At 40.8% G+C, this 26,775-nt stretch overlaps 1 protein-coding gene across 2 annotated transcripts in view; it reads right to left on the reverse strand.

Annotated features, from left to right (window-relative positions):
* Window positions 1-26,775, reverse strand: part of fryb (furry homolog b (Drosophila)) — a 61,190-nt gene that overhangs the window by 26,724 nt on the left and 7,691 nt on the right. Inside the window, exons 2-15 of one of the 2 annotated variants that reach the window (XM_056398156.1) lie at window positions 15,611-15,694; window positions 10,109-10,302; window positions 8,434-8,487; window positions 8,138-8,277; window positions 7,523-7,613; window positions 6,910-6,989; window positions 6,659-6,739; window positions 5,320-5,488; window positions 4,888-4,980; window positions 4,500-4,598; window positions 2,016-2,117; window positions 1,409-1,512; window positions 1,096-1,204; window positions 440-526 (exon numbers count right to left, since the gene is read on the reverse strand). In XM_056398156.1, coding sequence (XP_056254131.1) covers window positions 440-526; window positions 1,096-1,204; window positions 1,409-1,512; window positions 2,016-2,117; window positions 4,500-4,598; window positions 4,888-4,980; window positions 5,320-5,488; window positions 6,659-6,739; window positions 6,910-6,989; window positions 7,523-7,613; window positions 8,138-8,277; window positions 8,434-8,487; window positions 10,109-10,302; window positions 15,611-15,683 — 1,476 coding nt within the window. In that variant the 5' untranslated portion in view covers window positions 15,684-15,694. Of the gene's footprint in view, window positions 1-439; window positions 527-1,095; window positions 1,205-1,408; window positions 1,513-2,015; window positions 2,118-4,499; window positions 4,599-4,887; window positions 4,981-5,319; window positions 5,489-6,658; window positions 6,740-6,909; window positions 6,990-7,522; window positions 7,614-8,137; window positions 8,278-8,433; window positions 8,488-10,108; window positions 10,303-15,610; window positions 15,695-24,390; window positions 25,522-26,775 lie in introns of those variants that run through there. The other variant, XM_056398155.1, reaches the window with a different exon arrangement.

A 26,775-nucleotide genomic window follows, 5' to 3' on the forward strand; every position in this document is an offset into this window, starting at 1 on the left:
AGTTACTGTGTCTTTACTCCACCAATCATGACAGTAAAAAAAAAGGAAAAAAAAAACTTCCTCCTGATTTTCATTTTCAAACTTGAAGTCTTCAAACCAAAATTACGCTGACTCAAGTCACATCAGATTTCAGATCTGTTAAGAAAGTGGCGTTCTCCTTTAAGCTGCTGAGATTTTCATGGTTTGTTTCTGTTCATATTACACACTGGTATATGATCACCGCCTACAGCTGAGGTGGTGGTTATTCACTCTGGAGGCGCCTTCAGTCCCAAAGCTTCAACGGAGAGCATACTGTTACCTCCCCGTTTGACCGAAAACCGACTTGACAACAAATATATATTTTTTTAAAAACTAGAACGCTCACCCTAACGTGGCCCCGGGGACACACTGTTGATTGAGTGCACATGATTGAATGTCTGTGTCTGCTTTCATTTTTTACCTCTGGGTTGAGACTGAAGGCTTTGGCAGGTTTCCCAACACTCAGCAGGTCAAATATGATCTCCTTCATGGCGAAATCCAGTCTCTCCTGAACAGAGGGTCAACCATACCAGTGTTAGAGGATTTCAGAGTTAATGCGGTGTGATGTATCTGGTGTAACCCGTGGGACATCTTTAATACACAACTGATTATATTAATAAATCATGAATTTAATAAAAAAAAACAAAACAAGAGATGTAAGATCTTATCGGTTTTATCTATATTTGAGTCATGAAAACATAAACTGGTCTTCCACTCTGTAGCTCAATGATAATTATGCTGTTTGGTGACAGCAGAGTCCACAAAGGCTTGAAGAGCCATGAATGAACCTCAACCTCTCACACTGTAGGTGAACCGTTTCATTAGATGAAATGTATTCAATTTTGATAATGGATTCTGGTGAAACGTGAAAAATGTCTGATGCCCTACATTCTTGGTAATTCTGTATTATCAATTTTTTTTAAAGCTTTTGATCAGTTTCTACAACTGTGTAAATAAAGAGTGTTGTTGTTGTTTTTTTCCCAGTGATATCACTCATGTCCTTTGACCTAAAGCAGAGGGAACCAACCTACATCATGAAAGTCTGTACGTCAGAGTGTGTGCAAGTGTTATACACACCTGAGCAATAAACTGGATAATCTTGACAAAAATATTAAGGGGCATGTCTCTGGGCACAACGCTGCGGCTCCCTTTGGGGAACAGAGTGGAGGTGATGGACGTCAGACGACTGAGGGAAGAAGAGACAAGGCAGAGGAAAAATCAATTCCACATCACTTTTAAGAAGAAAGCATAATTTTCCGTCTCAGTATCATTTATTCATGGTAATTGTAACAAGCTATTGCTGCATATTGTTGATAAAAACATCAACAACAATTCTCAAACTACACCTCACATTTAAATGGTGAGGAATATAACCACGTGTGGCCGTTACCTCTGTGTTCCAGTGTTGCTCTCGCACTTTATTCGTATCATGTAGACCCACAGCAGGCGGTAGAGAGACTCCAGAGCCACACGTGCCATCTTGGGGTCTTTATTCTGCATTAACACAACAAAACAAAAATAAGTTGTGTTTCATCAAGTGAAGAAATTTCACATACCTCCACCCAAAAACGGGAGTTTCCTCTGAGTCAAATAAGAAATGCAGTAATACCCTGGCAGGCATTCCTCACATACCGTACCTTCTATTCACGTCATAATTCATTGTATTCAGTACATACACTGCTCTCTCTGCATTTACAGTGTGATCATGAATCAAACGTGTACAGAAGTCTTTATGATCTCCCATCAGTCACATTGTTCTTATCCTGCAATGTTTCCCTTGAGGCAATACATACTGATGGTTGATTGTTGTAGTTGGAGAGGTATTAGATAATGCTGGCGCAGCAGTTTGTCCAGGGTTGTGTGCATGTACTGTTTATCACTTTGTCAAAGTCAGGGCTTAAATTTATTGCACAGACTGTATAGTTGTTGTGATCTATACAAATAACCCCTACTACGATAACTCTTGCACTTGCAGTGGTATGGACAGAAATGCTGACCTTGAGGTTGGACAGGCAGTTGTTGAGGAAAATGTGCCAGCGGCTGAGGAAGAACTGTTTCTGACTGACACACAGCAGGCAGGTCACCAGGGGATACAGAGCCTGGTGAGGGGAGAGAAGACAGAGAGGAGATATGTGCATCAGGCATTTAAGATGATAAGTAGTAAAGTACCAGGGTATCCAGTTCATCAGTTGGTGAAAGGATTCAGACTGTTTTCCTCACCAGTTTCCTCCATTAACTATACACCTTATTACTTTCTTTCAGGGTTACCAGCTCTGTGGACACGCAACCTTTCAATGAAGTAAAGTCTGAGAGCCACTTATTCAATCTTAAATCTAATTTCTAAACTCTTCCTAAATCTTTTAATAACAATGGGCAATTACATTATTTGGATTAAGCTTGACAGTTTTTTCACAGTCATGTTCCCCTTGTTTCAGGCCTTATAAATCCCCAATTAACCTATTTTTATTTAATCATCTATGTGTCCCTCACTGGAATTAGATCAGTTTAACAAAATAAAACACTTCTTTCTCTGTGCTTTATCTTGCCAGTAGCTTTCATGAGAACAATAGTTGCGTCTGACGTTAAGTTCATTTACAGATTTGAAATTGTGAGCAGATTTTTTTTCCCCCTTCATTTCTTGGACAAAAGTAAAACAACAACAGTGTGAAAAATGTCATTACAAGTTTATTGAGGAGACCCACATATGAAACATTCCAACATGAAGTTCACTTTCAGGAACGTGAACTAACTGTCTAGTCTGTTCAATCATGTGGCAAGGCCATGAAAGTCTGCATGCAGATCATTCTTAAACACGGATGCCTTGCTAATGGTCAGTGTGAGCCCAGGTACACCCTTGTCATGAACGGTTTTTGGAAATGCTAGGTTTGACAAGCGTAACATTTACCTGTCACTCCTTATCAAAGTCGGTATTTGTTATTTGTCTTTCTCCCGTTTCAGCTTCTCTTCTCTCTCTCTCTCTCAGGCGCTCAGAATGTAAAAGAATAACAATTACGGGAATGCACCAGATAACTCTCATTCCTAACATGTCTGTCCATTCAGCTCTGACATGGCAGGTTATTGTTTGTTTGTGTGCATGCCTGTGCACTGTAAAAGCAGTATGTATGCAAAGTGGTGGGTCAAGTCTTGAATGCATGGGCTGCTTGAAGTATTTTGAGAATTTAAGGGAGGAAAGCGTGCATACAGGCTGAGTGAGATGTCTGCAGCCCTGAGGACACAGCAGGATGAACCCGTGAACATATCCCAAATGGCACATCAACAGCAAAGTCTGATGTCTTGTGTTGTAATCAAATTAGTCTATGAAAGAGGCTGTGGGATACAACCCAAAGGTGGGGTAAAACTAGGGCGCATCACCGTGCTGGACTACAAAAAATCTCTGTCTTATCAAATCCATTCCTTTTAAAAAACTGTTTTTTTTAAAACAATATAAATCAACTTGTTTTTCTAGAATTCTCTAGAAATTAGTGTCTTTATGTTGAGGAAATTAATACATGTGACAGAACTAAAACAGAGAAAAAGTTTGGAAAAAGCCATTTACACTGGAAGCAAGTTAAAAAATGTTTCTCAGTTGGCAGCTTTTTTGCTTGTTTTAGGAAAATCAGACTTAAAGTAGTAAATTACAGACAAAAATGGCTTAAAGGGCCTGTTTGTGAGTTTTCTCTGCCACCAGATGTGGCTTCTTGCTGGGAGCGGGTGGTAGTCATTGCCGCGTGACAAGAGCTTCAGCCATCGTTGTCTTTATAATACAAGAGGTTATAATATGACCAGCGCTATGTCTTCAGGGCAGGTTACGCTTCAGTAAGTCCATATTGGAAAGTGACCGGCCGGGGCTAGCTGGTTAGCATGCTAACTTCAAAAAGAAAAAACGTGATAGAGACATTGTTAGTTAATATTGGCATTGGTTTTTTCACCACTGTAGACAGCTGTTGGTGACTAAAATAATGAAGTTTGATGCTGAACTCACAACGTTTCTTCTAAACTGGTTAGTAAACAGCTCTTAATGCTAATGCTAGCTATGTAGCAATAACAAAACTTACTAACAGCTCCTTTAATCAGAAGGATTAATTAGGAAACATCTTGTTACTAGGAAAATTTGATAAACCTATGTCACAAATTGTTGCCTGTTCATATTAAGGGTTAAAACCTTTAGGGAATGGCGAAGGGAATTTCCATTGCAGTCCTGACAATTAAACAGAGTAGTTTTATTGTTTTCGTAAGGACGGTGTACTGCATCTAATTTGCTGACTGCCCTGCTTCCATGCTGTGAACAAATACTGCCCATCTGGCACCGCTTCAAAAACTAGGCTGTGTGCTTGCATACTGCACTCCTGTCTCCTTCCTATGGAGTGATAAAAGCCCACATGTTGGAGGGGTTACAGTAAGTGCTTTCACCAATTGTTGGTAATGGAGAGGAAATGAAGAGAGATAAGCAGTGATGACACAGAATATGGGGAGAAACTTACCAGAGAGTGTTTTTTCCTGGAGGACAGGTCCAGTGTGGTATCATACAAACTCTCTACGAAGTTTCGTAGACACGGCACGTTCACCTCGTTCTTCACAGTCTGGAGGAAAACAAATACTGCAGAAGTTACATCCATACACATTTTCCTTTAGAAACCTGGATTTGTTTGTCTTTTTTCTACTTCACTGAATGCAGACAGACAAGACAATTAAATCATTTTCAATATAGATATAACACAATATATTTAGCGCAGAAGACATACTGTACAGCAGAAACACAGACAGACTTTTTATTTAAAAGACAAACAATAATAATAAAATCTGACTCTGGCTTAAAACTAATCGAAAAAGGGAAGGTGCATTTTGAGCAGCAAGATGACATGCACTTACAGCAGCCACAGGTACAAGTATCTCAACAAAGAGTCCAGCTAATGAGTGTTTAATGTCTTTGTCCTTCACTTCCAGGAAATACTGTGCACACTCCTACAGACGGAAAAAGAGACAAGAGTCAGAGACAGCGAGAGGAAACAATATATGTGCATGATAGTCAAAGTCACTGGCTCAAATGTTCTCACAACTGCAATTACCATCCAAGGGCTAATAAACAAAGCACTTAGCCCCTAATTGCTTTAGTGGAACTTTTCAGTAGCCAACAGGACAGCTCTATGGTAGCACTAAACTACTTCCAGACATGAAATGTATGCAGAGAAAGAGTACGTCCGTCCTGTCAATACTCCCTGAGATTCCTAAACCAGAGCCTCTTTATGATTTGTTGACATGTAAATAACAGGTGTGGAACCAAGTGGTTTCAGCGCAGTCTACCTGCATGAACTGGAAGGAGGCTTCAAAGTCTTCCACCGGGTACATTTTGATGCGGAAGAACTTGAGTCCCATGATGAGGCTGATGGTGGACTGGATGACGTAAGGGCTCTGCTCCTTCTGTCTCAGCTCCTTCAGCTCGGAGATGAACTTCTTCCTCACTGCTGGGAACCTGTGGAGAAAATGGTGGCCAGATGTGAACGGTTAATGTTGCCATGTCCAGGTCTCAGCTGAGTGGTTAGTGTAATTACAACAAAAAATGTTTTGTTTTTTCATGTTTGGTAATATTGTGTACTATTACTCCTCTGTGCACCTGTTTTTCTTTTTTTTGTTGCATGTGCACATTGGTGTGTGTACAACAGTGCTCTCCAATCCTATATTTAGAATGGCATCTGGAGGGGTGATGCGGTGGGAATGTGTGTGTGTGTGTGTGTGTGTGTGTGTGTGTACTTGTGTTTTTTTGCACATGCTTTTGCGTGCTTCACAGTAGGGGTTGCCACAGCAGTTAAGTAAGCTGTACAGTCATCAGCCTTCTGTTAATTACTGAGTGTTTAAACAAGATGCACATAAACACTGTGATCCATAAACCGAGCTGGAGAAACACACAGATATGTGTCTGTGTGTGTGTGTTTGTGTGTGTGTGTGTGACAGTAGCAACTGAGCTGCCCTGTGAACCCATGCCTCCTCCATCACAGTAATAACCTCTTGGAAAATGGGAACAGCGCTCATCTCTCATCACACACAACATTACACACACACACACAGTACCATCATCTGGAGCGTCATTATCCTCAGTTGCCATCACGCGCACACACCACACCACACACACACACAGACATATGTATTTACTAACATATACACAGCCAGACTACTAGCCCACAAACCACACACAGCATTTGTAATTGGTGTTCCTACTGGAAATGGGGTGAAGAGGAGGACAGGTAGCTACTGTAACTACACATTCAGTTTTCCACTCTGACAATTCAGCCCATGGCTGCAACATGACCTGGATTACAAATTCTGCCTTTACAGACAGGAAAGACACAAAAAATTTATTCTGAACTGTAAAAATAAAGAAAGAAATTGAGCTGCCTTGTGAGTAGCGGCACAAAAATAAGGGCAATAGCTTTGAGATATTTAATCAACTTGGATGATGTAAAGATTTTTTTTTCACTTATGTGGGTATGTGGCAAATTGGAGATTAGCTCAACAAATTTACACATAATCCACAATATAAAAAAAAAAAACCATGTCAACAGATGCAATTAACTCTCTGTGCACTACACCAACAAACATGCAGTGTAAACATGAATTTGCACCATTAGCGGAAGATCTACAGTACCTGGACTGAGCTACAACTCCCACTACCTCAGCGTAGAGGTCAGCCACTATGTGCATGTTGCCTGTGTTGGGTCCCAGATACCTAAGAGGTAAACACAAACATCAATAACCACCATGTATCATGCTGTGGATGTCACAACTGCATGTCAATATGTTGCAGCTGGTCCAAAAGTGAAGACAGCAATGCACTGAAACTCTAAACTGTGATTCATCCAGTGCGCTGTCTGTGTTTTTAAATGTTATCATTCTTACCCTTCCTTGTATTTGAAGTGCTTGAAGGCCAGGTTAATAACTTCTTGGATGAGTCCATCCAAAAGAGGATGCAGGGGAATCTGGATGGACAGAAAAAGTGACTTTATTAATATCATAATTATTATTATTATTTATTACCTTATTAGTCACATTATTTTCAATTCAGTCTGTCAAATGATGGTTATGAACATATAAAAAATGCGTCCAAATAAACGTGCTATTTCCCTTCTATTCTGCTCTCAACTGGGGCGTTTGGTGTGCATTATATTTTCTACAATCATGACTCTATCAAGAATATGCAAATGTATTAATGCAGCTTCACTTTCCTACTTACACGAGTGGAGTGGGAAAAACTGCATCTGGAGAACTGATGTCAAGTAAGTTGTTAATCAAAGAAGAGCATGTTAAATTTTTGTAATTAGTTTCCTGTGGTTGTTTTACAGTATTACATTATGCAGGCATCTGCAATAACGGATTAGAACAACAGGAAACTGGAGTGACCGGAATACTGAGGACAGACTCCTTTATACGTTAAACCCACTTATGCTAATAAGTTTGATGAGACATGCAGCATTTGGACATACAGCACAGCTTAGTGCAGACTGAGACTCACCTGCTTTAAAACTTCTATGAGCACTAGAGAAAAGATGAAGTCTATTGCCAAGTCTCTCCTCTCCAGTAAGTAGTCCTTCTGTTGCTCATCACTGACACAAACAGACAGAGACAAACAGAGACATTATTCGTCACAGTCACTGTAATAGTGTTGATGTCTGTGCAAACTCCTGTCCTTGCCTATGTTCCCGGCACGCGAACATGTCACACGTGAAAATCTGCTTTTATTGAATTTCCACTAATATATTAAATGTAGGCACCATCTGGTCTATCATGTAACTGTGTGTGCTCTGTGTGTTGTTTGTCTGAGATTTGGGAACAAGCTTCTGCAAAGTGGACAACACCTTCAGTTCTTCATTAGTAGCACCTGTGTTTTCAATGGTAGTATAGTTTGTTTTTACTGCTGCTTGTGTGGCACATTAGAGTTTATTGTTTTACAGTTTCCTTCTCACTGGTTTTCATGGCCCTCATTACATTACTGAGTAAAAGAGGCATATGCCTAAGATTTGTACGAGCATGTGACTACTTAGTCTTCCAAATCTATTCCAGCTCCTCAGGTAGGTGAAGAAAAGAGCTCTACAACCGGGTGTGTGAGCTGTTTGTGTGTTTCTCTCACTTTTTTGACTTGGTGTTGGCCCTGGGTCGATACTCATGGGACTCGTCTTCCAGGCCGTTCTGCCTCTTGTACCAGTCAAACAGAGTCCTCAGGATCGACGGCAGGCAGTACTCTGCTAGAGAACTCATACTGCTGATCAACTGCACAGACGGAAGGAGGGAGAGCAAAGAGAGAAGAGAAAGGGAGAGGTTAATCCCATTCCCAAAATAAGAGCACGTTTATGGCTGGATTTGTTTGACAGAGGAGAAAAGGGGGCAGCGCGTATTTGCATATGTGTCGATGTCAGGTGTGCAGACCTGATCGAACTGTGGGTCCTCTCCTCTCTGCAGAGATTTGTTAAGTGGCTTCTCCTGCGAGATGAGAACAGACAGGGGAGAAACATTCACGTCAGAAGAGACGAGTGCAGGGAAACAAACAAACCAATCTTCCAAACTTTCTGTCATTCCTTTAGATGTTTTACATGGTGATGTTTTTGCATGCCTCAAAGCCGTTGCAATCAAAACACAAGACTGCTCGGCTGTTGGCGCTGTCTGGAGTTGTTAAAACTGTCTGTATCTGCCCAGACTTCAACCGGTATACCGTGTAAAAAGTGAAGATTTTTAAACCTATGCTGGTGTTGCACTTTCAGCAAAATGAAAAAAATGCCTGAAACAAAAATGTAACTTTGAAGTTTGAAGCCTGGATCTGATTTCTTCGCTTAGATTAGATTAGACTAGACTAGGTTCTTAGGAACTAATCTTGTTATGTTCCTTTCATGAAACATACCAGGCCTAAGTGCCATGAAACATACAAAGGCCAAACCTCTTAATATCAATTTAGTATTTTAGATTGTGCTCTGACATTTTGATTTATATGGAGAGCCTAATATGCCCAAACTAAACCCCCGGCTCAAAGGAATCAGTTTCTGGCACACTCACTGTCAGTGAGTCAAAAATGAAATATGCGAGACTTTATGGTTATGTTACAGAACGTCACACATATTTGGTGAGTCCTGCAAGCAGAAAAAAAATGCAACCAGTCAAGTTGCTGGAGATATGGTCAGAATCTCCCCCTCTGACTGAAGTGTTTTTTTCCCAACGTTCTGACGTCCCAGGGAAGTTGACATTTGATATGAAATGTCATCAATTCATCATTTTATCCTATTAGACATTTGTGATAAATTGCATTAAAATCAGAATATGAATTCTTGAGTTATGGCCACAGTGACCTTTGACCTTTGACCACCAAATTCTAATCAGCTCATCCCTGAGTCCAAGTGGATGTTTGTGCCAGATGTTATGAAATTCCCTCCAGGCCTCCCTGAGATATATCATGTTCACAAGAATGGGACACGCATGAGGTCACAGTCACCTTGACCTTTGACCTTTGACCACCAAAATCTAATCAGTTCATCCTCGAGTCCAAGTGCGTTCCTGAGATATACTGTTCATGAGAATGGGACGTCCATACATACGTCCAATATGTAGGTGAGTCCGAACAGACAACCCGAAAACATAATGTCTGTCACCGACGTAGAAGCATAAAAATGTTTGCGATGTAACAAACATTTTTGTAGCTGTAGCTGCTCCACAAGTTTATCAGAGTTTAGACAGAAAATTTTACGGCCTTGACAGATTTAGTCCTTCTGTGTGGAAACTGCATATTTTACTCTCACTCTTGTGCTCGATTGTTTGGCCTCTGGCCTTTTGTCTCGTGCAAGCTGGAATATGCTCCATCCCACAGATGGACAGATACAGAAAATACATAGAACCTGTTCTTATTTAACAATAAGCCAGGAAGCTTTGTATACACTATTTAAGAGAAAGGCACACCGCACTTCCTTTGCATAAAAAAATGAGTCAACAAATACTGTCATAGAAAGCCCCTCTGAACAACGTTATCAGATAAAATGTCGAGGATGTTGTAACCTGAGAGAGATTGCATGAGAAGTAAGGACAAAACAATGTGACAAATCGATGCAAAGTCACTCACCAGTGGTTCGGCCATGATGATGCGAATCTTGCGTTCGGAGAGCAAGGTGAAGTTGGCAAACAGGCTTTTTAGGACGAATTCGCCCGGCTTACTCTCAGGGTCCACGTTGACAGGCGCCATGACGACAGGACCCTTCCTCTCTCCCAAGGTTCCACTGACTGGCGGGAGAGGTGGCTTCAGTCCCACTGGAGAGGCTGGGGAGAGTTGACACAGATCAGTCAGTCTAAAGTCTGATATAATGGGTGCTAACTCAGACATTGACGGGAGCATACATGTATTACTCCAACCCCCTGCCTGTCTGATAGGCACCTATTATGCTAGTTACTATGACGAAACAGAATTTGCACGTCAGAATCATTTCATTTCTTTCCGTAAAGTTAAAACTCCTCAGCCGTGACTAATTTATGCTGAGTCATTGTCCAGATTTGACTAGGCAGACTTTCCAGGCACACATGCACACACACACACACTTTACTCTGCACTGATTACATCATTAGGAAAACTGGGCAATATTAATTCTCGCAAGACTTAATGATAAACAAAGCAGAGGAAGACAGACAGGGAGTGGCTGGAGTCTCTGGAAACGGTATGAGTGAGAGACAGACAACAAGACAGGGGGGCATTTCCTGTCACGCGCCTCTAAGAATATTCTCAAGTCATTCCCTTAAAATATAGCCAACTCATCAGATTTCAGTGCCATCAGATTTCATGTCAGTGACTCTGCATTATAAGAGCTTAAGCTAGACTTTGCAGAAAAACATAAGCAAGTTGCACCTATTGCTACTAACAGTGAATCATAACCAGAGTAATTTACAAGACACCTTCACACACAAAGTAGAGGAGAATATTAACAACGGCTGCAACAACAGCCAGCAAGGGAGGAGAACAAGGTGCGGAATTTGAGGATAATTTAATGTTTTTCTTGGCTTCAACCACATAGTTTTACTAACCACATTTTTCATTGTTTGTGTTTTGAGTGGATGAAAGTGTGCGGAGGTTATACAGCATATATGAAAGGTGAAAGTTTCACAGTAAGCTTTTTTTTTTTACCTTTTCCACAAGGTGAAACAAAGCGATAATTTACCGGTAGCATTTCCCAGAAGTGACAAGTGAGTGCGAGCTAACAACTCTGTCAGATCTAACTGACCTTTTATGACCACGTGACCTGACCTCACTGGGGGAGGCGAGATGTACACAAGATACTAATTCCCAGGCAGGACAGCACAGCAACTTGTTTTTTGTGAAACCTCAGCACTCACACAATGCAAACATGCGTGGACACGAACACACACGCCTTGCACGCTTACCGAGGCCCTTGATGAAGCTGATGACACTTGCCCTGCTCCATTTAGTTGGCATTTCCATGGTTCAGACGGATAAAGAGACACGGATACAGTTGGTAAAGGTGGGCAAAATGGGAGGAACTGGTGGGATGGAGGAGGAATGGGAGGGCAGGAGATTGAGTAGTTTACAGGGTGTAAAATAAGCCCCCCATGATTAACAAATAAAAGTAATTCCTTGCAGGAGATTAGACGCACAGGAGTCTGTCTTTATTATCCAACTACTCCTCCATGACAGTAACTACAGGCTTAGGTACTAGGCAGGTTTAACCAAAGCTAAAGGTGTGAAGCTCCATCCTTCAGAATATGATAGACAGGTAAAGTGACAGATGTGTACCAGAGGCAAGAAACAAAGCTCTCATGACCGCATCCCGCATTCAAATCCAACTGAAACAGGAAGATCTGCTGTATCCACAGGCTGCACGAGCCATAGCCAGAGTGAAACCTCCCAAGTGAAGACGACTTTGACGCCTCAGAGCTGCGGGTGTTGCAATCACAGAGGAAGAGATGGTGTCAAAGTGTCTTCTCAAAATAACAGAAGAGGCACCCAACTTATTCCGTTGTGAGTGAATTCTACCAACTGGGATCGAGAAATATTCCACCGTGCTGCTCCAGCAGAGGCTTGGCTAGATCAGAGGTTGTGTAGGGCCCCATGCTTGTGAGCTATATGAGCCTACATACCAACTATCAGTTTTCTACTTCAGCTTCTGCTGCACCTCCGGCCTGCCGTCACTTCTCTGTACGACGGCTCCCGTGACCTTGGAATCCCCGAAGCCCATTGGAAAGTTGTAGTGAAATGAAGTGCGTCTTTAAGAGTGGTTTTGTGGCTGTCCTTTAGTAGTCAGTAGGAGTTAAGTAAAGTCTGCTCCTTGTGGAGATCTGACCAGAAGAGTTGCGTTGGAATTTCAACACTGCCCCGAGAGAGAGGCGAGGGGAGGAGGGAGGAGCTATATATAGACTACTGGCGGTCACTCTCTTACATACCCACCACTCCCACTGACCCCTACTCATACACAAGTGCACACACATGCAAATAGAGATACATTCACAGGGGCATAAACACACAAGGAGAAACATGCACACATACACATGTGCGCTACAGTTGTCCAGGGCAAGGGTGATATATTAGGAAAGCTAAGTAATGTGGTTACACTACAAAGCAAATGGCACTAATCTAATTCAGTGAATTCAAGGTTGACTCTAAATAGAGATAATCCATTGCAGCGTCTCAGTGACATGAATTTAAGGTGTGTGTGAATTTGTACATACATGTGTGTGTGTGTGTGTGTGTGTCTTATGCATGTCGGTGGGGAAAAGAGATGAGAGTAGGAAGACGTCACCGTGTTCGACAGAGTGTCAATATAGCGTGCCAGAGCAGTTCCCGGGACCCTCGGTGGCATTTGCATGACTTGGCATTTTAAGAGATGAATCAGCAGAAATCTGTCACGTCTGGTCAATACAAGTCTACTTTGGTTTACAGCTCACCGTATATCCTGGAAGAGTTATTGAACATACTGTGTGAGCAAGACTGAGACGAAGAAAGAAAGAAGAAAGAAAATATGTCGAGGAAGAGACAAAGATGCCAAAGAGACAGATGAGAAAGAAGCAGCTAGACAGAGGATATAGGGAGGATGAGAGCAGTTACAAAAATTAATCAAATAACTAATTGATTCAGGATCAGGTCTAGCAGAGAGATTCAAATTTATCTTCATCCCTCGCATCATACAAGCAGACAATAGCACTTAAGTGATGAATCATAAGAGTGATACCTCACATGTACACATCCTCATGCAAGCAGCTATCAAATATGAGTTGTCATAACTAATCTTGCACGTCTTGTACACTTTGTTGGCTAAGTGGATTGCAATGAGTCACTTTTAAAAGCACAAACACACGTAACCACAAACGGCCCTCGACAAGACCTAGCAGAACCAAACCTGCATGTTGTCAGAGGAAGCAGCTGATGAGCTGCTATTGTGAGCATTTTGATTTTCATACCAACTGTTGGTTACACTTTAACTAGCTATTTACCTCAGCAAAAGAGGTCATGTTTTCACCTGTGTCCATTTGTTTATTTGTCAACAGGTTTACACATAAAGTCCTGAACTGATTTAAAGTTTTCGGAGGGATGGGGCTTGGGGTCAGATGCAGGAAATCTTTATCACTTTTCTCAACATAGCGAGGCATTTTTCAACACTTTCATCAATTTCTCAGGATATAATGTATGGATCCTGATGTAAAAAAATTAAATATATTTATGGGGTTGAGATGTATGACTTTGTACAATTTGGTGCGGATCCAGATAATAATCCAAATCTGACAGAAATGTGTAGGATTGTTTAGTCTTGGCGGAGCTATGTGCTCTACTGAGTGCCATTCTACTCACATATAAGAACAGTTGAAGTGACACACATACATACTACTGAAAAGTAAAGATTATGTTTCTCAACAATAATTAAAAATAAAGGCATCCTCTACTCATGTTCTTACACACATTATAATGTAAACAAACCCTTTAGAGGATCAGAAAATAATTTAACTGAGATTTGATAGTGGGGCGACCTTTTTGTTTACATTTGGATTCAGTATTGTTCTTTTGTCTATCAATACCATGTAATAATGAAAACTAAAAAAATCCTGTCTGTGTTAAAATCTGAGCTTGTTTTAACTGTGTGTGTTGATGTAGTGGATATAGGTCTACACATGATTATTTCAGTTAGGCTGGTATGAGATTGAGCAACTTCAACTTGATGAGGTCAGCTATTTATCTAGTGATTTCACTCGATAAGTGGTTGAGACACAGACCTAACTTGGACCTACCAGAGCTGTTTCTTGGCGTTCTAGCCTCCTGGCTGCCATCATTATCATGACCTTGGAGCAGACATGCCCTCACATGACTGGATTTAGTCCTATAGCTCAAACAAGCTGGAGCTTAGATGAGGAAAACACACACGCACACACACACCAATTCATCATGACCTCTGTAATTTTATTTTTCTTATTACATCATCATAAATGGCAGAGGGGGAACCATCAACACATACCTTGAAATTTCGCTGTAACCAGCGTAACCCCTGCTGACAGTAACCTTCACCACACACCTAATATATGAGCTCAGCCCAGCTCCCCTGCTAACCACATACACACACACACACACACCAGAATGAAAGGTACACACAACATGAAGACCATTTACATACAGAGCACATCAAGACGCTTCTATAAAACCCTTAAACCACTCACAGAAAAGTGCTTACACATACACAAAATGAAAGCTAGCACAACCAGTATTCAGTCAATATGTGAAATCACACAAGTACAACAACAGGAAAGCTTGCATGCTCATCTCTGCACACTTTGTATCAAAGAGGAAATACTGATGTTACAGTAAACTACATGCTGCATGGTGATGTCTATATTAGACTTTCTTGACCGCAATAAGACAGTAGAGCTTTCTGCTCACTGTAAAGTCTCAGGTTCATGAAGCCACTGCTGAAATGTGGGGGAAAGTACAGTATGTCCAGTTGGCGACAGTCTGGGATGATGCTGCTGGGTATTCATCCTCAGACTGATTCAGAGTGGCATACAGTAGCTTTACCTTCTGTTTGGTAAACACTGACTCACTGACAGTGGAATTGATTAAGTGATATGACTTCTGAAATGTAAACAGAGCATTACGAAAGGTTGACAGAATGATAACCCATAAAACATAACATACAGAAGATTTGGTTGAGCTTGACAGAGTTTTTGAACAAAACTCCTTTAGTGCATGTGTACAAAGAATAAGTCAAACAGTGACTTCTCTGTTTGCTGAGTAATGTGTTGTATAATTAATATAGAAAACTGCTGAGGAGCCGGATTTATCCTCAGATAACCCCTGAAGCACTCTCTCTCTCTCTTCCTCTCTCTCTCCCTCTTTCTCTCCACCCCTTGACTTCCATTATTCCATTACGTAACATTGCCAAATATTGACAGTGTGGATCATGCTTTAGATTGCCTGTTTTTCAGTCTCATCCACTCCTAACACACACAGAGATACACAAACAAAATAAGCGTAATCTGTACACTGCAGGATGAACTGACGACTAGTCAGTACTAGACCGTATCATGCATTTGTTTGGCATGCCGGCGACAACAACTGTGATGTGTTAGCTGTACTCACTCCCTCCTAAGGACTTGAGAAGAGACTTGATGCTGATGTCAAAGAAGCCTGAATCCTGCTGGCTGGTCGCCATGGCTGCAGAGGCTATGTCGCCACGGTGACAGACAGCAGAGGGGGGACAGGATGGCAGGATGAGACGTTGCGGACAGAGCAAGCAAGAGAAAGAGGAGTATGCTCCGAGAGAGAGGAGAGAGGGATGCGGTTGGGCAGCCAGCGATGCGGATGTTGCGGCTGTCTGCTGCTGAGTGCGTGTGTGTTTGTTTGTGTGCGTGTATGTGTGTGTGTCTGTGAGAAAGAAGAAAAAAAAGAGCGGCACTCAGCCTTGTCTGCGCTCTGTGTTGCTATCTTGCTGGCTAACACCCCCCATCCCCTCTCTGTTTTGCTCTCTCAGGACAGTGATACACAGATGTTGGTAGACGCAAGCAGCCAATCCTCTTAGAGGAAAGGCAGAGAAAGAGAGAGAGAGAGGGAGAGAGAGAGAGAGGGAGAGAGGGAGGGAGGGAGGCGGAGAAAAACATACAGTAGATAGTACTGCACAGGGGCATCGAAAATAGAGGGAGGGAACATGGAAGGGAGAAATCTATTGAGTAAAGGACCATGAGGAGACAACAGAAGAAGGGATGCTGGAATAATTAAGATTAAAGAGGCAAATAACAGTAATGTAATGTTTCCCGATTAATGGTGTCCAGTTCTGTCTCACAATAAGTGCTGAGTGAGCATTCTGCAAGCACCCCCCCCGACCAATGAGAGCCTAGAGAAGCAGTGACAAGGCAGGCTGCACCAACAAATAGCCAGAAGTAACAACAGGTCAACAGCGTCATTGCTTCAGATGTGTCCGAGTTCATGCTTTAAAAATAATAATAATGACAATAATACATAAATGGAGAAGTTATATCAAAAATTTAAAGAACATGTACATATGAATTTTATACATAAACTGATGGGCAGTTCGTTCCATAGTTGAGGTGCCCTAACAGCAAAAGCTCTGTCCCCTTTAGTCTAACAAGTCAACATGGGGACCTCCAACTGGGTCCTGCCTGAGGACCGCAGACTGTGTGCAGGTCAATAAGGATGCAGTAATTCAGAGAGAGAGTCTGGAGCCAATGAAGGGCTTTAAAAGTAATGGGTAAAATCTTTAAAAAAAAAAAAAATCAATTCTGTAATGAACTGGTAGCTAATTTAAAGACATTAAGAAGGGAGTAACACGATCTCTTTTCTTGGTTTTTGTTGGTAGTCTGGCTGCTGCACTCTGGATTCATCATCTCTGACACTAAGTTATGAATGAATTTTAGCAATATTCCCAGGATGATAAAAGCAAGTTTGGACAAACTTGCTAAAGGGACTAAGGGACAGGATGTTAAATCTGTATGCATATTGTCAGGATAAGTGATTGGGATCTGAGTTTTATTGGAATTTAAGTGAGGAGAGTTAGCACACATCCAGTCTATTAAACAGTCATTTATGATGGACTAGCTAGTGAGGTTTTCAGGATTTACCGGGACATATAGCGGCGTATCATCGGCATAAAGGTGGAAGGCAATGGCATGCGAAGGAATGATATCAGAGGATATAGTACAAAAATAGAACCGGTCCCAAAAGTTACATATTATAACCTGATTTTGGTGAAATGGTGACAAAACTAAGTATGCTCAAAGATGCCAGCATACATTATGCTTCATTCATACTTCCTATTATATAAACTGTGAGTAGCCGTGCTGATATTTGGGAAAAAAACTAAAAATTGTGAATTACGTTGAGTCAGCTCCAGTAACATAGTACAAGTGTTAAAGCTTTTGAGAAACATTTTGCTTCCTTTTAAAGTTTCCAAATTTGGTGTACATCCTTCGAGCACATTTTGTATTATTTCCTCTTTGTTCAAAACAGCTTCAATGTCTATTTATATTTTTGCTAACTGGAAGAATGGTAAAAATGATTAGGTGTTGAAACTGTTTTAGAGAAGTGTTGAGTTAACAGTTCAGTCATTTGAGAAGATGTAGTTTGTGGAGTTATTGAACTGTATTGCATTATACAGTAAGGAGTTTCTGTTATTTAGTCTGCCTTCATTGATGTAAATGAGGTGCACAAAGTAATAGAAACACATGTCAGCAAAAGTATAAAAAATCCAAAGGAAATAAAGTATAATCCTCCTGAAATACTTGACCACCTCCAAGAGAGTGGGAGGTAAAAATGAACAAATGGCCCAGAAAGCAGGACTTTATCAGAAAAACATGAATGGGAATCAGAAAGAAAGGGACTACTTCTGCTTTTTTAACCTCTAGGTCATCACCAGCTGACTGAGTGTAAGATAATCAAACCTTGAGCAACTAACATCACACAGCAGTCAAACACTCAACACATTCATTCAAGTAAAACACTGATACTGATATATTTGAAAATATTCAATTTTTCCCTATATATGGGTCTGGATGATTTATTGATCTAGTTCAAACCAGTCTGTTTGCTTAACACCAACAGCAGAAATAGATGATGATGATCCAAGCGATGAGATGACAGTACTGACATATGATGGTGCTGCACAGTCAATTAAATTGTTTGTGCCATTTGCAGGTCAATGGTTTCGCAACGTGCTTGGCTGCATTCACTGCTAGGCAAGTCGATTCATGTTCTGGATTAATTTCTGGTGCCATGATGCACGACACTGGTTTCCCTAGCAAAATTAGTTATCAAACAATCAATATTTAATGCTGCTGAGTGCCAAATGAATTTCAGTGAACTACAGCAAGTATAATTCTTTTGTTGTCCAATCATTGCATAGCTGTTGTTTTCAGTTGTGGGATGTCTAAGAATTTCACTCAGCCACTGTTTCACTGTCATTAGCTTGCCCTAGCTTGAGGGATTTTACTGAATTAAATAAAAAAGTTACTTACTGGGCTTGCTTGATGAATCCTCCCTGACCTAACATTTCCACTGGTTTACCTCCCACTCGGTTTTTAATTTGTTACTTCCCTACTTGTTAAATAGGCCAACACCAACATTTACCAGTTCTTCTCCTCTGGGTGATACCTTCCACCCCAGTGCGGTGGTTAAATTCTTGACAGAATAGTTTCTGACATTTAGACAAAGTGAGAGAGAATAAAGTCTCTCCCTCCACCTTGAACAGTCACGTAGTTCTTTTCTTCGGCTGTCCTCACAATTGTCTGTCTAAGCTGAAAGGTATGATGGCCATCATGGCAATGATGTTATGGTTGGGTGAGTAAAAGTGGAAGTACAAGTGGATAATTAGGGTCATCATGTAATTCCCTGGATGAACTGTGGAAGTGCCACAGGAACTGAATGGGTGAGAGAGGGAGAACAGGGGCAGGGGGGAGAGAAAATGAGAGAGAGGGGAGGGGAAGGGTGGAAAGTGCATAAGATACAGTATCATGCACAGCTGCAGCTCACAGGAGAGCTACCGAGCACAGGATGGCCTGGTTCACATTAACAGACAATTACAGTCTAATCTCAAAGGAGGAGAAATATAGCAGAGAACCACTGCAGGCCTATTCCTGTCTGCAACTTCTGCTTACTTCATTACAGTTCTGGGCCAAATAGTATCAGCAAATAATCATGTCTGCCTTGGTGTTAACCTGCTTACTGAATCAAAACAATTCAGCCAATCAAGACAAGTTAACAATCACAGAAAAGTAAACCAAACATGATTTGAAGCTGTATTGCAACTGTCCAAATGTCCCTTGTAAGATTTCTGTGTATAGTTCCATTTACTTACTGGTACACCAAGCACCTGTACTCAAAGAATTACTGTTTGTTGAACCTATTTCTCACGTTTTATTTGGTTAAAAAATTACATGTTGCAGCTTATACACAGATTGAGCGATAGCCAAATGGTTACATATCACATGGGTGTCTCCAGTTTGACTCCCGGCCAGCCGAGCCGTTTTCTGCATGTCATTCCCCTACTCTTCATCCCCCTACATTTCCTGTCTGTCTCTGTTGCTGTCCAATAAAGGCATGAAATGAAAAAAAGTCACAGATGCTGGTTCTATGAGCCGTATTGAGTCATAATGGTCTTGTAAACTGTAATATGAATAGTTATACTCTATGCAGACCCGCTGCAGTTTATGAGACTATCATGACTTAGGATGGCAGTAGTAGTTAAAGAACACATATTATCTCTGGCTAAGAGATGTGAAGGCATGTGAATGTGCCATGTTTTAGTTTCTTTTTGTCATTTACCAAGGAAAACAAATCCTTTTAATTAGTACTTTACATCATTTTATATTCAAGGAAACAACAGTGTTGCTCACTTGTTGAATGTAGAAGAAATGTACTTCCCCAGGATAAATCCTGAGAAACTGACATCTGACTCTGACAGCATCAAGTATCGAATTGAATCAAAACCAACTGAATCATTTCTGGACTTTGTGAATCCAAATCAAATCGAACTGGGAGATAAGCACAGATATTCAGCTCTAGTTCTCTTTATGAAGAGAAAACAGCTGTTCAGTTGTTTGTTGGAGAGAAGCTCATGTCCAAGATATGAAAATCTATTCAAATTCATGACCTACAAGCGGATAGGGACATGCTTTTCCAAAGAATGACGTGTACTTATTCACTTATTCAGCTCACAAATAAAAATAATGGACAAGACACACACACACACACCACACACACACACACACACACACACACACTCACACACACACACACACACACGAAGCTCCTAGGATTCCACACATTCTGAGCAGGGGCCTGAGCATGCCAGCTGTTGGAATGTGACTCTACAGACACACACACACACACACACACACACACACACACACACACACACACACACACACACACACACACACACACACACACACACATACATATATTCATGCAGACAAATGCAATGCATTCCACTTAGCCTCAAATTAATGATGTGTTTAATCTTTCTTTTGGAGGCAGTTGCGTACATAAAAATCTATTGACCACACACACACAGACACACACAGACAAACACACACACTGAGTGCTAGAAATCATATCTGGCCTCTCTGAATATGCACTAAACACTGGCTTTTATTAGATGGACCCATTTCTTTTCGGGATGTCCCGATCAAGTTTCTCTGGTCATGATCCCAATCCAAATCCTTAAATAGTAAATCTGAAAATACCAAGTCTGATTAGATACTTTACTAGATAGAGTTAGATACGATACTATATTTAACTAAATGTTTATTCTTTGTTTTATCTGACACATTGAAATAACAGACCCAGCCTACTAAATTGAGCCCACTGTATTTCTCATGACCTTCTTGATCCAAATAATGAAGGCCCTGATGCAAACCTACAAAGTTGATCAGCTTAAATCATTCAAACAGTATGGGTTTAAGTAAGTAAGTTTACCTGGGAGAACTTGACTCTTGAACTGAAATTGATGTGACACAATCAACTAGAGAGGTATCACTCTGTTGGAGCTGTTGTAACTACACGAACACAAACATTTGGCAGAGGACAAACACTGGTTTGCAGAGAGCATGCAAACCTGACAACAGCCAAGTTTTATTTTTGAGAAGATGCCATCTGAATGTTTTGTACACTGCTCTTTGCTAATAAGAGAGAAGAGACAACAAATTCATTACCGTTGGTGCATCGCCAATTAATGTAATTTGCCATCCCATGTGTCAAAACAAAGTCAAGCACCAGTGCAACCACATCATCAGACACTCATTTTCACTCGCATATGATGCAAAATTCTGGCGCTGTAGAGCCTGGCTGTCATTAGGGAGAACACTATTTGGATAAGGTGGACAAAACACAGCAGACAACAGTAAAAACAAGACTGGATTTTGATCGGCATTTTATCTTATACCAATCCATAAAAACATGACTGTACCTATCCCTACAATCAGCTTAGGACATAACTCATTCATTTCTTTACAAATGAGATAGAAAATACTTGACAATTCACACAGGAGTATTTACAAAAGGCCAAAAATACAAATGACAGGACAAGGAGTCCTGCTCCACAGAGGGTATCAAAATAAGGCTGCAACTAACATTTTGCTTATAGATCATGTGATAGATTTTGTGATCAATCTTTTGGTCCATAAAATTCCCATAAATGTATAAACTGTTTTGTTTGACTAACAGTCCAAAATCCAGAGATATTAAGTTTACTTTACTATATTTGGTCTGATAAAGTGCAGCACATCCTTTCTTTTGAAGGGCTTCTTGAAAAATAACTTTCCAATTATTTTCCTGTTTATCAATTATTTGACCTATCAATTCTGCTCTAAATCAAAAATAAATCTTTGGAATTATTTTTAATGGACCTGCATCAAGCATTCTTATGGATTTGGCTTTTGAACTTAGGCACTATTGAAGTAACTAACTACATCACCCGTCACTATTCAGAGTCTCCCAGAACTAGAAAACATCTCGTATTCAAAGATTGTTTCCCCTGATAAAGATGCATCAGGCAGAAAAGTGATGGAGTGCTCATAAATGACAAACAGGAGAAGAGAGTGGTATGTCTTCCCAGGAGAACATCTTTGAAGTAGAGACGCGTAAACAAAGAGTGTGTAGACACTCCAAATGTAATCACAATGACATGACAAATGTTCATCAATCAAACAGATCTTAAATAGTTTTAAAGCACCTCTTTGGTTCATAACATCATGAGGTACACTATGTTATTCTGACAGTGAGTGTTTTGATCATACTAGGGCTGCAACTAATGATTATTTTAATAATCAATTAAAGTTTCAACTATTTTCTTGATTATTCAATTAATCATTTGTTTCTACAAAATTACAAGAAATGGTGCTTGTCATGATTTCTTAAAAGCCAGTGTGATGTCATCAAATGACCAGCTGTTCAAAGAAAGTCAGTTTACTATCACAGAAGAAAATCAGCAAATTTTCACACTGCAGAGGCGAGAACTAGGTAATCTTTAAAGTTTTTGCCTAAAAATGACCTTAAAAATCAATTCATTATTAAAATCGCCGCTGATTATATTTTTGTCAGTGAACTAATTGATGAATGAATCGTTTCAGATCAGGATCCCGCCACTCATCATCTGTCTTTCTCACATGTTCATCTGACATGTTGTTGTGGGTGTTAAGTAGCCTATCATAGCCCAGCAGATGAATACACAACGACACACACACACACACACACACACACACACACACACACACACACACACACACACACACACACACACACACAAAACAACCACACAATTCACAGTTCACACAGTGGTAAACCCTCTTGACACAGCTGGGTTGATCAAATAGATAACTCTTGTGAAGAATGTGTGTGTCATAGTCTTCATGCCAGGCGTATCTGTCTCCCTAGCATCAAAGCCTCAGTCATGGACATTATCACAGCATAGAAGCCCCATAAGATTTCATTTCACGGCATTTCTTGCGTCTACAAATTGACCTTTATGATCTACGCACTCATTTATTGAGAAGAAGCTGTTAATTGTCCCTGAAAGACGTGTTTGTGCAGGTGGTACTTGGTTACACAGACACTACCTCACTCCAGATTTCCCCTTTCGCCAAACACTGTGTACGCCCACTTTTCTCCCTTCTTTTGAAGTTCAGCCAAATCCCACTGAAAAATGTATATTCAGACACAGAACGACTCCCAAAACATTTCTGCTCTACCCGCCTTAATATCCGATTATCTTGAAATGAACTAATCCCGACTTTTCCATACACGTCTCGCAGACATGATCCTTTTAGTGTCACAGGTTTATTGTAAAGACGCATATAGCTTTGAACTTCTTAGTCTTTCCTTACTACTCCTTCCTTACTAGCATCGGCTGTATTGTTGGTGACCTGAGAATAAAGGATGATTCTGTCAAAACTGTAACTCTGGGTCACACTGGATAATAGCATTAGGTAATAACTGAAAATGTACAGCCTCCTGTTGATTTTGATCTTGCTGTGGCTCTCCAGGAATAGACAAAAACCTTGGTTTATCTGTTGCGGGATCAAGTGATACTATTGAAATTTTCAATAGAATAGGCAAGCACTGTACAAGTACTGTCTGAAAGTACTTTAAAACACAAGCCTGCTAATGCCAGTCAATGGTACTTGCTGTCCCTTGTAAAATTTTGAACATAAATACGAAATTTAAAAGTAAAATCGGTAATATCACAGCTGATTTTAACCATACGCCCAGCTCTATTATACTTTGACTGACTACTAAAGGTCTTGGTGTTCTCCCAGTGTTTGAACATGAAATTCCCAGTAGTCAAGTTAAGCTGAGACAGAGTAAGTGGTTTGGTCAAAAAACTATGCTTAACATCTGAGACGAGAACCACATAGGCATGTCTTTTTCCCCCAATTCTGTAGAATAAGGATTAATGGAGTAATCTCGTGCCGTTTTCTCAAGATACAGACGGTATCACTTTTCACAGGGTCTACAAAAGCCACAACAAAGACACCGGCCAAGTCAAGTCCTCAAATCACAACAAAGAAGCACCTGATTACGACATACATGCAGAGACAGAGGGAGTCTATATTGGTAGCAAGAAGAGATCTAAACAATTTTTTTTCAAATCCCAGGTTGGATAAAAACCCAGCCCACATTGCTGTTGTGGAGTTGAGGATCATTATTTCAGCTATATGTTCAACCAGTCTTTTCACCACTTCCAGCCTGAGGTCGTGGCATTCAGATTCAAACCAAACAGAATTATTACTTAACCAAATGTTGCATGTCAGTGCCTCCTAGGCTAATGTTTCTCTCCTTGTCTGCTCGTGTCATGTTCACATTGATATTTCCTCTTAGAATCAAACAATTCCAAGCTTGTCTGCACCTACCTCCAATGATCCTCGTCCGCTTTCTGGACCTAGACTGGATCTTGGTGAACCTCCCAGTGAAGTCACTGGGGTCAAACATGTCCAACGACAGAGAGGCGATACGCTCCAGCACTATCCCATCCTGGCCTTGGTTCTGGTTCTCCAGATCCTGGTCTTGACCTTGGCTCAGAGACTGGCCATCACAGGGGTCTGAGGCACCGCTTTCAACCCCAAGACTGTTAGTGCTTGTTACATCTTCTAGAGACATGTCTCCAGTATCTCAACCCCCTCCTGGCAGTCTATTGTCAAAATCTGGCTGTCCTCAGAGCTAGTGAGGAGGCACTACATGATGGTCCAAGAGTAGGCTCAGCAGAAAAAAAAAAAAAAAACAGCTAGCAAAAAAAAAAAGTCTTGTTAGAAAAACTGTTCAGATAATCCTTAAATCCCTGTTTTCATTCTTCAGTCTTCATCTCCTTTTTGTCCACATCTTGGTGTCCAGTTTCTTCTCAGAAGGATTTCTTGTCTTTATGTCCAAGTTCATTCAATCAAGAGACAGTGAGCTCACTGCTTTGTTGTTACACATACACACTCTCCTGAGAGTTCAGGTTCACCTTTCTCCAGTCCCTTTTTCACTCTCAAAAAACACCACCAAAAAACTCTATATCCGTGTCTTCTTTTGCTTGAGGGCAATTACATTTTCTTTAGAAGTTCAGCTGTCTTCTCAATACGCGACCTGTTTTTGCTCTCACCTGTTCTTTGTTTCGCTCTCCCTCTGTCTGTCTCACTCCTCTTGAGTCTCTGAGGCACAGCTGTGTTTCTCCGCTCTCAGGTGGTGAACAAGGGAGGGATCCAATTCCAAGAGCGCTGCTTGATTGGGTGGTTTGGGAAGTTTGGGTGGTTCCCTCATCCCCTCTCCCTCTCACCGTCTTCTTTTCTCTTTCTTCTCTCTGGGGGTTTTTCTAACTCGCCCCCTCGTGTCACTATGGACTGAGGAAATTATTTCTTTCTTGCCTCCTCTCTCGTATACCTGTTTCCTTTTTCTTGTTTCATCCTTTGCAGCTCAGATTGTAGTAAAGCACGGTGGAAAGGCATGCATCAGCTTGATTCAAACAGCCAACACATGGCATGTGGGTGTGAGTAAGAATTGGAGTCCCTGCACTCACTGGTCGAGGCTGTTTAGCCAGTTACAGTAACCTCAATGTGTTAATGGTGTAGGATTACGGAGGGTAGACACACCCCTTCACAGAAGGGGGAAACAAAGCCAAACACAAACAGGAAGAATCCTGAACAGAGACAGACAAAATGTGTTTGTATCAAAGTTAGCTGTTAGTCGTGATTAGCAGATGCATTTGAGAGATAAATTTGAGGTGACATTTTGAAGTCCTCCCCCGCAGAAAGACAAATATAAATTTAAATCAGGAACTTGTTTAAAAAAAAAAACTGTATGTATGGAACCACTGCTCATATGCAACGTCATGATTATAAATAGCTTTTTTAAAAGTCATTCTAGATGGCAAAAACTTCTTGAACCTATCCTAAAAAGGGACCAGGAAGGTCTCAAAACCCAAATGGCAACCATGCTCCTTATCTACAAACAACAAATCCAACAGGAAGTACAGTATAATGTTTTGGTCCAGCCCTAATTACATCTGGTCCTGTCATGCTGGCAAAATTAGGCAATCTTCATTCTCAATGCTAAAATAAGACATGTATCCACTCCCTCAACACTGCACAAGCAATTTTGCCAAAACACTGGTTCACAGAAATGTTGCAAAAGTCTGTTGTAACCTATTTTTCCCCTAAAAGATAAATAAAAGCCCTTTTACACACAAGACAGACACTAAAGCAACATATATTCTTCAAGATGAATGTCAATCATTTGTTTATCCATATGATCTTTTCTTTATGCCTCACTCAGAGCTCTAAAATGCATGTTTGTTCATCCTGTATCTTTGCCCTTACTCTGTAGGTAGGCTAGCTAGTATCTCTCAGGAGACACCTACCCCGAGGTGACTTCCTGCTGTTTATGTCACTATTGTCATGACATCAGCTCCGTTGAGTGCTTCACCCAAGACCTCATGTGTTTAGGTGTGAAAACAACGAAACTCTCATATCCTCTTAAAAAAATACCGCTGCACGCGTTTCAGTAAACATGGAAAATATAACAGTTATAACAGACAGTTTGTTTTTTTTCACAGTGGTTGCACACGAGTGTTACAGCAAGTGTGAAGCACAGAAAAACATATTAAACTCGAACCGATTTTACACATCAAAGTTTGGTCACAGGTCTCATGATGTCAAAGTTGTACGAAGGCTTTTATAGCTTTACAGGCTTTACAGTGCAGTAAGTCTGATAAACTGCCAGTGTTACTACTGAAGCATAACACACTCAAACTTCCCTGTCTC

This window comes from Seriola aureovittata, chromosome 15 (genome assembly GCF_021018895.1).
Source record: "Seriola aureovittata isolate HTS-2021-v1 ecotype China chromosome 15, ASM2101889v1, whole genome shotgun sequence".
Classification (NCBI taxonomy): Eukaryota; Metazoa; Chordata; class Actinopteri; order Carangiformes; family Carangidae; genus Seriola; species Seriola aureovittata.